Source organism: Corvus kubaryi, unplaced genomic scaffold, assembly GCF_017639235.1.
Source record: "Corvus kubaryi isolate FWS band 111438036 unplaced genomic scaffold, C.kubaryi_AGA036_p1.0 37367, whole genome shotgun sequence".
NCBI lineage: Eukaryota > Metazoa > Chordata > Aves > Passeriformes > Corvidae > Corvus > Corvus kubaryi.
In genome coordinates, this window is record NW_024581119.1 from 4,986,076 (window position 1) to 5,002,441 (window position 16,366).

General features: G+C 54.9%; 2 protein-coding genes across 4 annotated transcripts; one reads left to right on the forward strand and one right to left on the reverse strand.

Annotated features, from left to right (window-relative positions):
- Positions 1-247: 247 nt before the first annotated feature.
- LOC121667403 (endothelial cell-selective adhesion molecule-like) lies at positions 248-10,941 on the forward strand. 3 transcript variants are annotated; one of them, XM_042033996.1, is made up of 8 exons: positions 248-701; positions 931-1,038; positions 6,929-7,083; positions 8,823-9,036; positions 9,135-9,290; positions 9,459-9,581; positions 9,679-9,817; positions 10,197-10,941. In XM_042033996.1, the coding sequence occupies exons 3-8, from the start codon at positions 7,054-7,056 to the stop codon at positions 10,543-10,545; spliced, it is 1,011 nt and encodes a 336-aa protein (XP_041889930.1). In that variant the 5' UTR covers positions 248-701; positions 931-1,038; positions 6,929-7,053; the 3' UTR covers positions 10,546-10,941. The 3 variants fall into 3 exon arrangements, with proteins under 3 accessions (XP_041889930.1, XP_041889931.1, XP_041889929.1); XM_042033997.1 differs by having other exon boundaries at positions 934-1,038; XM_042033995.1 differs by lacking the exons at positions 248-701; positions 931-1,038 and adding an exon at positions 1,536-1,590.
- Positions 10,662-16,285, reverse strand: NRGN (neurogranin). The gene is made up of 3 exons (XM_042034003.1): positions 16,146-16,285; positions 13,613-13,819; positions 10,662-11,815 (listed from the first exon to the last, which is right to left on the reverse strand). The coding sequence occupies exons 1-2, from the start codon at positions 16,158-16,160 to the stop codon at positions 13,613-13,615; spliced, it is 222 nt and encodes a 73-aa protein (XP_041889937.1). The 5' UTR covers positions 16,161-16,285; the 3' UTR covers positions 10,662-11,815.
- Positions 16,286-16,366: the final 81 nt, after the last annotated feature.

Sequence of the window (16,366 nt, forward strand, 5' to 3'; positions counted from 1 at the left end):
CCCTTTTTTCGTCTTTTCTTTTTCTCCTTTCGATTTCCTTTTTCTTTTTTTTTTTTTTTTTTATTTTATTTTATTAAATCGAGTTCCAAAACTCTCTGTGAGAATAACCTGGCAGCTGGGAAAAATGACGATTATTTTTGTTTTCTTGTTGACCCATTGCTTATGGATACAATCAAAGCTGTGAGAAGGGGAAGGTGGGGAGGGGGAGGGAGCGGGAGGGGGGCGGGGGGAGGACGCATTTATGCCTTTGCAGCGTGTTCCTGGTCCGGCCCCGCGCGGAGCCGCCGGGGCCAGTGGGTTTTTATTTCCTGGAGCTCATCCATCGGTGACGTTGTGACATACGATGAATGTGTCGGTCCTAATAAAATCAAACAAACACGTACAGGCTTCCACACATCCTTCTCCCGGGGAACCTGGGGAGGTGCTGAGCTCTTCCCTGTGGATGTTCCCATCAGGCATCGTTATTGAAGGAGTTGCTGATTTTTTTTTACGTGGGGTGAGCACCGCCAGAGGCGGTTGCTTTCCCCACAGAGGTTCTCAGAATCCTTGGAGAAGTGAGGATCGCTGCCAGTCTGGAAGTTGGCATCGCCTTTGGATGCGGTTGAGCGCTGAGACGGTGGAGTGAGGAAGGGGAGGAGGTCACCAATGGGTTGCCAACCCACCCTCCCTGCTCCCAGTCTACAAAATAGAGGGAGAACAAGGTGAGTTGCCCCAAAGAGCTGCTGCCGAGTCAGAAGCAGTGGATGTAGCAGAGGGTGAGAATGCTGTCAGGGAGAGGGGGGATCCTGGTGGGATCAAGCCAGGTCGATCCCCCAAAGCCTCCTAGCTCCCGGGATCCTGCAATCCTGGCGGCCAGGCTGGATTTACGGGGGGGTGGCGAGGGCGAGAAGAGATTAATTCTGCTTCCACCGCCTCCTCCTCCTCCTCCAGCAGTGTCTAATCTCCACTGGGGCTTCGAGGTCTGACCCTGCTCTGATCGAGGACCGGGATAACCCTGGCTGAGCCGGGGAGGATCTACCCGGGGCTCCCGAAAACCAGGTAGTCAAAGTTGCCCTTTTTTTTTTTATATTATGCTTATTTTTCAGGATCGATGCGTTCCCTCGACAAGGGCCGGCGCCCCCCCCCGGGGGCCGCACGAGGGTGAGGGATGCAGGATGAGATATTCCACCCTGCCAGCGTGGGAGGGATGAGAGTGGGGAGGGTTTGAGGGTCCCTGTGCCCCCCAGGAGGGGATAGGGTGACATGTGACATTGAGGTACCACATTGAACCCACCCTTAATATAAGCAATAATAACCCATATAACTAATTAATAATTGCAAACTGTGGAGGGGGGAGGCTGGAGAGGCGAGAGGGGTTGGACCCCGGGGCGAGGATTGGGTCGGACCCCTGGGGGAGGGTTGGGTTGGACCCCGGGGGGAGGGTCCCTGCCCGGGACGGGACACCCACATGGGGTGTGGTGGGATCGGTCCCGCCCCCACCTGCGGGGCCCCGCCCCCGCTGCCCCCGGGCCCCCCCGGCACCTGCTGCGGCGGCGGCTCCGGCCATGGGCGCGCTGCGACGGGCGGCGCTGGCGCTGGCGGCGCTGCTGGGTGAGCCCCGGGGACCCGGGGGGCTCCGGGGGGACGGCGCGGGGCAGCGGGGTGGGGCACCGGGAGGGCACCCGACGAGATGCGGGAGAGCCGGGGGATAGCGGGCAGGACGCGGGAGAGCTTTTGGGGTGCAGCAGGCAGGAGCCGGCGGTACCGGCGGCTGCGCCCGGCAAGGCGCGGGGGAATCGGGGGGAACTGCTCGGGACGCGAGGAAGCGCGGCGGGTACGGGGCAGGACGCGGTGGTACCGGGGGGGCACCCGGCAGGACTCAGGAAAAGCGGGATGCGCCGGGCAGGGCGAGGGAGAGCTTTTGGGAGGGCATCGGGCAGGACCCGGAGATACTGAGGGGGTCACCGGGCAGGGTGTAGGAGCAGCCGGAGGCACCCAGCAAGACACCCGGGAGCCCGGCACCACCAGGCAGGATCCTGGGGAGTTTTAGGGTGGCACCGGGAAGGACCTAGGGGTACTGGGGGCCAGGGTCACAGCACCCACCTGCCTCTGTGCCCCCAGTCCCGATCCCCAGCAGGCAGGTTGGTTGGGGTGGGGGGAATCCATCCCCTCCCCTTTTAGGAGTGCCCGGAGTGGAGAAAATCTGAGTCTTCCCGGGAAAAGCCTTTTGTAGCTTGGAGGTGCCAAACAGCCGCTTCCAGCACCCCCAAACCCAAAGCACCCCCATATGGGGACACGCCAGGGACTCCGATGTGAGAGCCCATAGTTCACCTGCCTGCGTGGCATTGGGCAGGGAAAAATCCATTTGTTTTCCCTTGTTTACTGGTGCTCCACTGCCGTCCCAGCTGGTTTTGAGGTGAGGGGTCTCAACTCTTCTCTGTCTGTGGGTTTGTGCCTTCTTCCGCCCCTGATTTCCCACCCTATTTGAGTTTTTTTGGAACTGCCACGGTTCCCAAAGGAAACATCCTTTGGCGTTCCCAGCAAAGGAGAGGCCTTTGGAGAAAGGAAACGGCCCCAGAAACAATGGCAGCGGCGTTTCCTTCCAGCAGAACACTGGGTGGGGGTCCTGGAGCCGCCACTTGTCCCTCCTTGAAGGTTTTCTTCCTTGATGAAAGTTAGTTAAAGGATGTTGGTATGAGGCACGGGGCTCACTCAGTCCTTAAATCCCACCAGAGTGCTCCTTCGCCACATCCCGATGGCGTTTTTTGCACCGAATCACGATGGATTCCCACAAAAAAAGTCACACTTCAGCCCTGGGATGTGACATCATGGGCACTGACAGCTCAAAAATGCAGCAAAAAGACCCTTATGAACCCCAAATGTGTGTTTTTCCTTTAATTTTGCTTTCAAGCAATCCTTCCTCGTCCCGTGGGATCCTCATGGGATCATGATGGGGAAAAGCAAAATGAGGGATGTTTGCCATCCCTGTTCCCTTCCCAGTCCCTATCCCATCCCAACCCATCCCCAATCCCAACCCCAATCCCTTCCTCAATCCCATTCCAATCTCATCTCCAGCCCATCCCATCCCATCCCCATCCCATCTCCGCCTCTGTGTCCCACACCAGGGGTGAAGCACGTTTCCATCTATAGCAAAGTCACATATGATTATTGCATTATTTAATTTTTTTTCCCCAAATTTGGTCTCTCTGGAGGATACGGCACTTTCTGCCCCCCCCCCCCGCCCCCGGGGTCGTGAGAAATGCCGCTGTGGATTTTCCCAACGGACACTGCTCCACAGCCCGGCATCTCCTATCTGCCCGTTTATAAATAGTCGAAGTTAAGGGAAGAAAAGAAAAAAATCCCCCAAAAATAATCTTAAAAAAAAAAAAGGGAAGGCGACTGGCTGCGTTGCAGCGTCGAGATGCTCCTTGACCTTTTTCCAAGCTTTTTCAAGGGTCCCTTTTCCGGCCAGATTCCCGCTGGGTATTTTAAATCCCAAGCTTGGTCTTTTGGGATTTAATTTGGGTCTGGGTTTCACATGACTCCAGCGCCTTAATCCTATCAAGTGGGGTCATCAAACCCCAACCGCCTCCGGGATTTAATTCCCCATACAGTTAATGGTTTAGAGATTTGGGGAGGGGGCTGGAGGGGGAGTTTGCTTTTTTCGGGGTTCAGACTTTGAGTTTGCTTTTTTGGGGTGCCAGAGCCGGGAAATAGCTTTTATTGGGGTGAAATGATGCAATTTTAGATGAGGATGGGGAGATTGATATCGGCACAGGGATTAATGTTGAAATTGCAGGGATTTAAAGGTGATTTTTTTTCCATAGGGAAAAAATTCAAAGGGAAATTTAAAGCAGGGGTTTTTTTTTGTCGTGGGAAAATTTAAAAGTACTTTGGAATGTTAAATTGTAGGATATTTATTCCACAGGGGAAAAAAAATTATAGCTATTTTTAAAGGTAAATTTAAGTCTATTCTGCTTTTCCATATGCAAAAAAAAATGCAGCAGATGGGCTGGGGCAGAGGGAAAACACCCGGGCAGGTGTTTAGCTCAGGGCAGCTGGATAAAAATCCAGGTTCTGAGCCCAAAGAGCAGGCGGGAGGGGCTGAGAGCCCCAGGCCCCCCCGGACGTGTATGAGCACCGTGAGCAGCTTAATTTTTTCGATCTGGTTAAAGCATTAGAGGATTTGGAGCGTCAAGGTGGCCAAAGCCGGGGCTGTGCCAGGGGGTTCAGTCCCGTTCCTGCAGCTCCAGAGCAAGCTCCACCAGCCTTTTCTCGGGTCACATCTGTCTGAGAGGAGGAATTTGGGTGAATTCTGCGAGAAAAAGGGGATTTTGGGGAGCAAGCAGCTTTCGGATCTGGATTCACTCCCTCTCCCCGATACACTGGAGGGGAGGTGATGGAGCTGGGATCTCCTGTTACCACAGGAGTTTAAGGATGGCAGAGCAAAACTGCAGCCCCAGAGCACAATGAACATAATTAACAGGGCCATCATTAGGTTTCAGAGTTAACACAGCCCGGTTTGCAGTGCCGGGAGCAGCTTTGAGGCGCACAAGGCTGTTTTAATGCCTTGGGGTGGGACAGGAAAGCTCTGGCTGGTGCCAGAGCATCTTTCCCCTCTCTGGAGCCTGGACTTCCCCAGGAATCCCCAGCACCCTTTGGCCCAGCACCTTTTGTGCCCAAAAATTCATGCTGATGGAGGAGGTGGGATGAAAAACCTGGATTTTCCCAGCTGTTGGGGATGCACAGGGGTGTAGAAGCTGTGGAGTCACTTATCGATGCCATCTACATCATTAATGAACTATACTATGAATAACTTTTTTTTTATTATTATTATCATCATCGTCATTATAGTTATCACTCTTTCATGACCATTATTATCATTATAATCACGGTTATAATTGATATTATAATTATTATAACTTACAGTTCTTTTGATTTAATTACAATTATAATTATTCTATAAGGTCTATTACCTATTATCTCTAATACTTCTAATATAAATTACAATAGAATTATTGAATATAATCTATTTTCTTCTGGATTAGCCCAATTTAACACAATTTTATAATAATGGAGGAGCTGGGCTGGAAACATCTGGATTTTCCCAGCTGTTGAGAATGCAGGGATGTTTAGGGGCTGTGCCATCTGCATAATTAGTGAACGGTATAATTTTGATCACAATTATTAATATAATTATTTTTATTTTTACCAGTATTATCATTATTATGACTGTTATCATTATTGTATTGGAATCATTGTTATAATTATTATAATCACTATTACCATTATTATTATTATCATTATTAATATCACTTTTATCATTATTATTCCCACTTTTATAATTATTATTCTCACTTTGATCATTGCTCTCATTATTCTGAGCACCATTATCACTCTCACATCCCCTCTATTATCCCTATTCTTACAAAAATATACCTGTATTTATAACTATTACAAATTATATGTTCTCCATGATCTATTTTATTCTGGAAATTCCAATTTAATGAGTCGCCATCTCATATTTCTTTCCACACTCTCTAAATTTAATACAATTATCTGTATAATTACATATAAACACACTATAATTACCATTATTTTTCCATACTGTCTATTGGATCTGATACCACAGCTCTATATAATTAATAAATAATATTATCAATGATCTGGGACCTGCAGGCGCCTCCAGCATCTCCCCCCCACACACCCTCCAGGATTTAAAGGTTTTATGTTCTTAGCCCGGGTGAGCTATTTTTACGCATCCTCACCAGACTGGGCCTGCTTTCTCCCAGTTTTTCACCAGAGAAAGGAAATTTAATTTTTTTTTTTTTTTTAATTCCTGAGAAGACTTATCAGCCGGAGCAGAGTTTCCTGCCTGGAGCTGGAAGGCTCCGTCCGGAAATGGCACCAGTGCCTTGCCAGGAGGGGGGATGAACGGATGCGGGAGGAGGCTAAAAATACCCCCCAGCGCCTTGTTTTCCTCTTCCCACCCTGGAAAAATCCAATTACAACCCCTGAGCTCTTAGGGAAAAGTGCGATGTCGTTGAAAGCTCCTAAAATCCTTCAAACCCAAGGGTTTTTCCCGCAGACTGAGGATTTGGGATGATGGGGTGGCATCATCCTTTTCCCTCTGTGTCCCAATCTGAAGCATCCCTGGGGCGCTGGCAGGAGCGGGGCCAGCCGGGGTCATGGATCGATGGGCGGATGCAGGGATGGAGCCGCTGGGATGCGGGGCCTCGGTGATGTTCCCCCGGGAAAAACAAACCAACCCCAGCACAAACTCAGCCTTGCCTGAGCCGATTAATTTTGTGGCTGAGCCTTACAGGCAAAGCCAGGGAATGATCTTCCCCCAGGAGCTGAGCATCCCTCTCCGGTCCTCTCCACTCCTACCCCATCACCTCCTCCCAGTGGGGCTTGGGGAGATGCTGGGATGGAGGGGACGTGGTGATGAGAGATTGGGATGAGATATTTGGGGTCAAATGAGATGGAGGCCGCTCATGGATTATCCCAGTTTAGTGCTGGCAGCAAAAAGGGGGGATAGGCTTGTGGGGTGTATATGGGGAGCCCTACAAATAAATCCCATGGGATCTGGTGCAGCATCATGGGGGCTGGGGGTACCCCAATACTGAGCTAAGGGGGGGTCTGCCTGCTGGAGGCAGCTGTCTCCTGGGCTGGAGACTTGGGCCTTGGGATTTCCCAATCCGAGTGTGGGGCGGAAGCTGGAATGGGAGGGAGCAGCAATGTCCTGCATTCTCCAGAGCAGGCGGAAAGCCCTTCCTGTGGCAGGGAAGGATGCAAAATGTTCTCCTGGCCCAGCTTCCTGGTGATAACCTGCGATTGTTGTTTTTTGTCTTGGGAATGGGGTTTTTCTCACAATCAGTGAGGTTTTGTGGAGAAGTGGCACCTGGGGTTGAGTCACATTCCGGTTTCTTCCCTCTCCCATGGGCAGGTGTCTCCTTGGCCGTGCTGGAGGTGCATGTGGGGACGAGCTTGGTGTTCTCTGTGGAGGGGCAGCAGGCGGTGTTGCCTGCCTGGTACACCAGCAACTCCCTGAACAAGCCCTACGTCACCTGGATGCTGAACAAGAATGCTGGTCCCTTCCAGGTGAGAAGAGGGCAGGGGCTGCAGGACGGGAGATGGAGGGGTCAAGCTGGGAGGTAACCATGGAGGGGGTGCTGGTGGTGCCCATGATGGGGGGAAGATTATGGTGCCCACCATGGGGTGGTGGCCACGGTGCCCATGGTGGAAGGATGCCCATGATGGGGAGGTGGCCATGATGGAGGGAAACTCATGGTGCCCACCATGCAATGTTCATGATGGGATGAAGCTCATGGTGCCCATGCAGGGAAGATGCCCTCAATGGGTTAGTGCCCATGATGGGGGGAGCCTCATGGTGGCCCACAATGGGTAAGTGTCCGTGGTAAGGACATGGTGCCCATGATGGGGAGATGCCCACGATGAGGAGCTGCTCATGGTGGGGACATGCCCATGGGGAGATGCGTGTGGTTCCCGCAGTGGGGGCATGCTTGTGGTGCCCATGGGGGAGAGTTGCTCCATGATGGGGTGAAGCTCACAGCGCCCACCATGGGGAGGTGACCACCATGGAGGACATGCTCATGGTTTCCATGATGGGGATATACCCATGGTGCTGCAATGGGGAGCTGCTTGTAGTGCCCATAATGGGGTGGTGTCCATGATAGGGGAAGCTCATGGTGCCTACCATGGGGGATCCCCTTGATGGGGTGTTGCTGCCTGTTCTGAGCTTCCCCTCCCCCTCCCAAAGACACGTGCTCCTGCCCATGTGCTCCGAGCTCCTTTGTTCCAAGCGCGGGCAAAGCCAAATGTAACTCAGACTCTTCAGCAGTGTCTGATTGGCCGCTCACCCCGGGTCCGCCCCCAGTCCTCCCCTTTCCCCTTCTCCTAATAAAAGATGGTCGAGGGGAGGCAAACGCCCTCTCACTCAGCTCAGCTACTTTCCTGTGAACATCTCTGGTTGTCTGTCTCATTTGAAAGCTTCTAACTGCAGGGAATTGAGCGAGCAGGGAGCTATATTTCTCCCTCTTTGCTTCTGCTGATGGTATTTGCTCTGCAGCTGATTCAGGTACCGATTTTAGAGCTACTAAAGTGCTAGATCGCCCTTGCTACCTCTCAAGGCTGCTCGAGGCTTTCTAAGGCATTGAAATATAAGCGCTAGCTGGTATAAAGCTGAAAAGATACCTTCCACAATGGGGGGTGCTCATGGTGATGTGTAAATGCCCACGATGAGGTCATGCCCACAGTGCCTGCAGTAGGGAGGTGCTTGTGGTGCCCACAGCAGGGAAAGACGCAAGATGGGGAGAGATCCAAGATGGGGAGATGCCCATACAGGGAGGTGTTTGTGGTGTCCACAGTGGGAAGTGCTTACAGTGGAGAGTTATTGTGGTCCTCGTGATCAGGAGGTGCCCACGGTGGGGAGGTGCCCATGAGGGGAGATGCCCACGCTGGGGGCACGCGCAGGGTGCCTGCAGTAGGGAGGTGCTTGTCATGCTCATGATGGGGAGATACCCATGATGGACAGATGTCCTTGGAAGATGCTCATGGTGCCCACAATAGGAAAATGCCCACAGTGGTACCCCTGATGGGGAGATGCTCGTGATGGGACAGTTGCTCATGGTGCCCATGCCCAGTACTTGTGCCTGCAGTGGGGAGCTGCCTGCACTTCCCATGTCCAGGATGCTCAGGCCAGGTGAGGCTGGAGGGGGCTTATGCAGCAACCCCTGCTCTACAAAATGTAGGATTTGGGGGGCTTTTTTCTCCAGCAACACCATCCAGAAGTGAAAACATGTGGTTTTTTCCCTGTGCAGGTCCTGTCATACCTGGGCGGGGTGCCGAAGGTGGAGGAGACAGATCTGAAGCCCCGCGTGGGGTTCCTGTACTCCATTGTCACCCACAACATCTCAATTTTGATCAACGACACCCAGGAGCAAGACTCGGGTCAGTACATGTGCACTGTCAACGTGGTGGATGACACCATCAGGTTGGAAAAGAACGTCGGCATCATCAACCTCACTGTCCTGGGTAAGGCTGCACCAGTCACCCCGGCTCCCTTGGACCTCCCCACGCTGCCCCTGGGGACTAACATCGGTGCCCCTGGGGACTAACATCGGTGCCCACAGTGCCGCCGGCCACCCCCACCTGCCAGCTGCATGGCAACGCCGTCGTGGGGGCCAACGTGACCCTGAGCTGCTCCTCCAAGAAGGGGAAGCCCTCGCCCATGTACCAGTGGCAGCGCGAGTCCCCCACCCTGCAGGTCTTCTTTCCCCCTGCCCAGGGTAAGGTGGCATCAGTGTGGGGACAGGTGGGTGGGTGGGTGGGCTGGAATATCCTGAGAAGGTTCAGCTGGGGGATTCTTTGGCTTCATCCCCTCAACCACTTCCTGCACGAGGAGGTGGAGGGTGCAGGGGTGGCTGTGAGGCAGCACCCGAATTTCTCACCTGCAGACCGGGCCAGGGGCACCCTCAAGCTGACCAACCTCTCCCTGGAAATGTCGGGGGTCTACGTCTGCAGGGCTGAAAACCAAGCGGGTTCTAAGAACTGCAGCATCGTCCTGGAGGTACACTCAAGTGAGTACGTGTCCACAGGGTTGGGGAGGGGGACAGAGTCCCCAGGAGGTCCCTGGGGGAATAAGGGAATAAGGGAATCTCTGTCTCTCTCTGGCAGCGAGCACCAAAGCAGTCATTGCCGGCGCCGTACTGGGCTCCCTGGGTGCCCTTGCCACCATCATCTTCTTTGCCCAGAAAGTCGTCAGCTACAGGAGGAAAAAACGTGACAGCCAGGAGGAGGGACCCAACGAGATCAAGTGAGGCGCTCCTCCTGTGGAGGGGGTTCGAATCATCGTTAGGGTTCAGGGTTAATGGACGAGGAGGGTGTTTCCAGCTCTGGCTCGTCATTCCTCACGTTCAGAGTTGATAGTGGGGAAGAGTTCTTGATCTCTGGCCAGTCATCACTGGGGTCCAGAGGTAACGATCAGGAGGGAAGTTTCCACCTCTGGCCAGTCATCGTTCGGTTTTGGAGTTAATGAGGGCATTTTCCACCTCTGTTTTCCCCTCTTTCCTTTTGTCCCTCTGTTTGGGGGTCCAGGAGGTCTGCACAACCTCACTGCTCAGGGAGGGCACGCCAGGGCGGGGAGTGGAAGGGTTCCCAGAGCCCATCTCTCTGATGCTCTCCCCTCTTGGCAGGGAAGACGCCATGGCACCCAAAACCCCGTCGTGGGCAAGGAGCCCAGCTTCAGACACCATGTCCAAAACCAGCACCCTGTCCTCCATCGCCGGCACCCGGCAACCCTACGGAGCCAGACCCCCCTCCGACACCGCCTCCATCCTCACCACCACCGGCAGCTACCGGGGACCCCCAGCCCGGGGAGGGGGGCGGCCCCCCAACCCCTCACCCCCCGCCGTTAACGGGACCCCCCGGCGCCGCCAGGATCCAGCTGCCACCCCGGGCTCACTGCCCACCTCCAGCCTGGCACGAGCAGGTGCTGTCCCTGTCATGGTGCCTGCGCAGAGCCGAGCTGGCTCCTTGGTGTGAGCACCCCTCCCAAAAGACAGGGGTGCCCATAGCCAGCTCACCCCACTCCCTGTTTCCTGGGGTGGTTTTGTCCCTTTTTGGGTTTCCTTTTCTTTTTAACAGATGCCTCGAGCAGCTGGACTCATCGTGGGCCTGTTTAATGGGTGCAGGGGCTCGCTGGGTTTGGAGGGACTGAGTCTCCCCATAAATATCACCCCCCAAACCAGCCCCAGCCCCACCTCAGGGGGTCCCCTTCTTATTATTTTTTTTCTATATCTATATATCAGGTGAGCTGAGGGATTCTTCATAAAAGAGCATTAAAAGTGGGGGGTGGGGTGATGGGGACGCACACACACACACACACACACACACTTTTTTTAGGGGTTTTCTGATTAAAAGCTGCTGCACTGCCCAGCACCGGCGCTTTGGGTGAGTTTGTGCGGATTTCGGGGTGGGGATGGATGTCCCACGACCTTCTGGGTGATGTCACAGGGCAGGGTGATGTCACAGTGCACCAGCCAAGGTCCTCAGAGTGAGGTGACATCACGATGCACGTGTTGTCACACCCCCTGGCCGTGATGTCACACCCTGTGTCGGGTGGCACGATGCCACCATGAGCGTGTGACATCCGACTGATGCCTGTGTGATGCCATACAGGCAGGTCACGTGTCCGTCAGGGATGTCATGTGTGCCTGCATGATGTCACCGTTACCATGACATGTGCCTCTATGATGCCACACCCACAATCATGCCTAGCAGTGACGTCACACACAGCAGTGTGATGTCACTCCAGCCATCACACGCACCTGCGTGGTGTCACAGCAGCCGTCACATGTCCGGTAGTGACATCACCGCCCATCTCCTGGCAGGAGCGCCCCACAAGTCATCTCCCACCCACGAGCAATGTCACGCCACCCCCTGTGCACCAGCGTGATGTCACGCCAGCTGTCACACGCTTGGCAGTGATGTCACACGTACAGGTGGGACATCCCTGCGGGGCACCGCCTGCCCCACACCCCTCCCACCGCTGCCCCGCTGTGACCTCACCGCTCTGCTGGTGACATCAAAAGGCACCAAGGACAGGCCGGGGCTCTGGCAGGGGCGTTTATTGGGGCGGGGGGTCTCTGGGGTGGGGGGGGGCAGCCAGGGACGGGGGCAGGGCCTGGCTGTGGGGGGGCCCCGGGGGACGCATGCGGGGGGCGGGGGGTGAAGCGGGGGCTCCTGGGCCTCGGCGGGTGGCGACGGGGAGGGGGTCGGTGGCGAGGGGTTTCCGGAGAGCAGCTGGCGGCCCCTGCAAGCAAGGAGAGAGCGAGTGGTCAGCCTGGGCCTGGCCCCGCCTGTGCCCTGTGCCCCGCCTGCACCTTTACGCCTCTCTGCACCCTGTGCCCTGCCTGTACCCTTCACCCTTCACCCTTCCTGCACCCTGCCTGCACCCTGCCCACTCTCTGCACCCTGCCTACACCCTGCTCTCACGCTGCTCCTGCAGCCTGCACCCTCTCCGTGCCCTCCCCCTGCCCACACCCTGCCCGTGCCCTACTTGCAGCCCGCCCACACCCTGCCTGCACCCTTGTCCTGCCTCCACTGCTGCCCACACTCTGCCCTCACCCAGCCCAGGAACCTGGGGTTACCGTGCCTGCACCCCCCTAGGCAGAGCACCATGGCAGAAGGAGGGGAACCTGGCTCCGCTGCTGTCAGCCTGTTCAGCCCCCCTAACAAGGCATCCAGAAGGAATCTCTGGGCCCTAAGAAGCTGCACAGCACCGGCATTTGGCAGCTGCCTCCCCACTGCAGCCCTGTGACATCCTCACTGCAGCCCCAGTGCGTCCTCGCTCCATCCTCACTGCAGCCCCATTGAATCTCCGCTGCTTCCTCACTGCATCTTCAGTTTGCTCCCATCGCATCCTCACCGAATCTCTGTTGCTTCCCCACTGCATCCCCAGTTCATCCCCACCACATGCTCACTGCATCCCCTTTGCAGCCCCACTGCATCTTCACTGTGTTCCCACATTGTCCCCACTGGATCGTCACTAAATCCCCACTGCATCCTCAGTTCCTTCTCATCCCAGCCCCACTGAATTCCCTCTCCATCGTCAGGGCATGCTCACTGCATTTTCACTGAATCTTCAGTGCATTCTCACTGCATCCCCTCTGCTTCCCTACCACATCTCAGTTCTGTTCCCACTGTACCCTCAGTTCATCCCCACTGTGTCCCAGCTGAGTTCCAGTTCCATCCCCTCTACATCCTCAGTTCATTCCCGTCGCAGCCTTGCTGAATTCCCCGCCACATCCTCACTGCATCCTTCTCTTCCTCCCCACCGCATTCCCACTGCATCTTCAGTTCATCCCCTCTGCATCTTCACTAAACCCCCATTGCATTCCCACTCCATCCTCACTGCATCCCAGTTCCATCCCAGCTGCATCCCAGTCTCATCCCGGCTGCACCTCCACCAGCCCCGCCACACTCACGTGGCCGAGCCGGCAGCACGCCCTCCCCGCCGCTAACCCCAAACCAGCCTTGCCGGTATCCGGGGCCACGCCGCGCTCACGGCACCGGCACGGGGCACGGGGCACGGCCCGGGCACGGCGCAGCCACCACCCGGGGCTCCAATGCCACGCGGCCTCGGCACCGTGGGCGCTTTTTAAATTTACCTTTTCCTGCCAGGAGACTGTGACACAGGCTTTTAAAAATAGCATGTGCTGAGGCGAGGCGCTCGGGGTGGTGTTGCTAAGGGAGAGATTCAATCCAAATCTAGGGCTGCGCCTTCCCATCCTACTTCCCATCCTTCCCAACTACTACGGCGCGCACCCAAAATTAGGGCAAGGCAGGGGCTGCCTGCCTGTGTGCTTCCATCGCCTGGGAGGAAAAACCCCTTCTCCATCCCGAATCGGTGCGGGGAAGGATGCTCCATCCCAAATCTGCACGGGGAAGAATGCTCCATCCCAAATCTCTGCAGGGAAGGATGCTCCATCCCAAATCAGCTTGGGGAAGGATGCTCCATCCCAAATCAACACAGCAAAGGACGCTCAGAGCAGCATCCTTGTAGAAATGACCCAGTTTTGGGGGGAAAGAAGCGGGATTTGGGATGTACCTAATCACCGTTGCGGAGGTCGCCGCCGCGGGTGCTGTTGGCGCACTCGGCGTCCTTGGTTTTCCGATCAATCTCACCCCCTTTGATCTTCTTGCGGGTCATATGGCCACGGAAACTAGCCTGGATCTTGGCAGCTGCCGCGTTGGCATCAGGGTCGTCCAAAGGGATGTCCAGGATGTCCTCGTCCAGCTTTGTGCAGGCTCCCTCCTGGCGGTAGCAACGGCAGGGTTACAGCTGGTGGGACCTCAAAGAGCGCAGCCCCCTCCCCAAATGAATCCATTCAAGAACGTCCTAAATGAGCCCCTGTTCTAAAAATTAGGGGGAGGGGTGCTAAAAATTAGGTTTACTAGTCAAAAATCAGGGTCCTTTGCTAAAAATGAGGGGTTTTGCTAAAAATCAGGGTCCCTTGCAGGTGTCTTGGGGAAAGTGCAACCAAAGCTGCAGGTGGGGGAAGATGCTTCACCTCCTGCTCATCCCTAAATCCCACCCTGGACTACACGGCTGCAGGAAGCCAGACTCCAGCCAGGGTTATGATGCAGGGAGAGGAGAATCCATGGGATCCATGGGAGCAGAGGATGGGTTCTGGGGGGTATTTTTGGCACGGAGCTGGGGGCCATGCTGCACAAAATGAGCTGGTCATGCCTCAGTTTCCCTTTCCCTTGCAGCCTGTTGCATCCTCCTGCATCCCTCCTCAGAGCTTTGGTTGAAAACACCAGGAGATTTGGGAAAGGAGTGATGCCAGAAGGGAGGAAAAGCCCCAGCAAGGACAAATCACTGCAGCCCATTCCCTTCCTGCCACATCCCACCAGAGCTGTTGGACTCGGCACCAAGTTCAACAGAGAAAAAAAATATGGGAAAATGAAAAGAGGTGGAAATGAGCTGGCATTGGATGATCCAGTGCCTGCAGCTGTGGGAGTGAAGCCTTTTTGTTGCCCCACGAGCACTTGAAAGGACTTAAAGGAGTTTTGGGGGGCTTATTTGTAGATTTGGGGGGGGAGGAAGCTCATCCCGTTGGAGCGTGCCATGGCTCCACGAAGTTGCTCGGCTTGTTTTACCATCGTGAAAGGTGAGGATGGGTCCAAGGTGGAAATGATATGTCCAGGGTGGAAATGATATAGCCAGGGCTGGAAATCCTATAGCCAGGGGAGAGATCCTATAGCCAGGGGAAGGAAATCCTATATCTAGGAAAGAAAGCCTATATTCAGGAGAGAAATCCTATATATGCGGAGGTGGGGGGAGAACAACCTATATCCAGGGGAAAAGTCCTATATACAGGTGGGAGAAATCCTATATACAGGTGGGAGAAACCTATATCCAGGGGAGAAATACTATATCTGGAGGAGGGAATCCTATAGTCAAGAGAGAAAACCTATATATGAAAGGCCATATCCTATATCCAGGCAAGAAATCCTATATCCAAGAGAGTAATCCTATATTAAGGGAGAGGAAATCCTATATCCAGGGGAGAAATACCATATACAGGTGGAGGAAACCTATATATGCAGGGGCATTTCCTATATCCAGGGGAGAAATCCTACATTCAGGGAAGAAATTCTGCATACAGGTGGCAGAAACCCATATCCAAGTAGAGAGATCCTGTATATAGGTGGGAAAAACATATATTCAGGAGAAAAAAAAATCCTATATCCAGGGGAGACATCCTATATTCAAGGGAGAAAACCCATATGCAGGGGGCCATATCCTATATCGACAGGAGAAATCCTATATCCAGTGGAGAAACACCATATCCATGGGGTGAAAACCTCTATGCAGGAGATGAAAACTTGTATCTAGGGAAGAAATCCTATATTCAGAAGGAGAAATCCTGCATATGAGGGAAAAAGTCCTACACATAGGGGAGAAATCCTATATCCAGGCAAGATAAATCCTATATCCAGGGTGGGCTTTGCCTCTTTGGAGGTGCCCAGGAGGAGAGATGGGGGCTTTTCCCTGTGCTGCTGTCTTAGCAGGAGGGGGAAAAGGGGGAAAAAAGTGGAGAAAAGGGATTAAAAAAAGGGGAAAGGGGGAAAAAAAGGGGGAAAGGGGCAGGAAAAGTCAGGGGATCAGGGAGAAAGGGGAAAAGGATGTGGTTTTCCGCCCAAGCCAGCTGGTGGCCAGGAGGGAGGAGAGAGAGGTGCAACCCCAGTTAAGCCCTTTATCCATAAGCAACCCCCGATCCCACCTGTAGAGCAATTGTGGGGCTGGGGGAAGCAAAAGCTCCATAAAAGCTGGCTTCGAGGCCAGCGGGGTTTTCCTCGGTGGGCTGTGGGGTGCAGGATGCTGGCCGCGCTGTGGCCCCGGCGGGATGGATTCCGAACTGGTGCGAAGCAGGAGTGGGGATTTGGTGGGGGGCTGGGGGGAAGAAGGGTCTGGGGGGGGGGGGGTCGCGGAGTTGGTTGAGCTCTTGGGTGCAGCACCCCTCGCACCCCCCGCCTCCACCACCCCAAAAACCCCCCGGCCGCCCCCAGAGCGGAGCAGCAATAAGGGATGAAAGGCAGGAGCGGGTGCTGGGGGTCGGGGAAGGGGCACCTACATTGCAGCAGTCCATGGCGGAGGGCGGGTGGGCGGCCAGCGGCGGGCGAGGGGCTCCGGTAGGATCTCGCTTCCCCGGCAGCTCTCCCGGCGCAGGTGGCAAGTTGAGCGGAGCCGCTTGCCTACGTAATGCGCTTTCCTCCGGGCGAGCCTATCAGCCCGACACCCCTGCCAGGCTTTTGGGGGGGAAGGAGGGGTGCCTTATTTTTTTTTCCTCCCTTT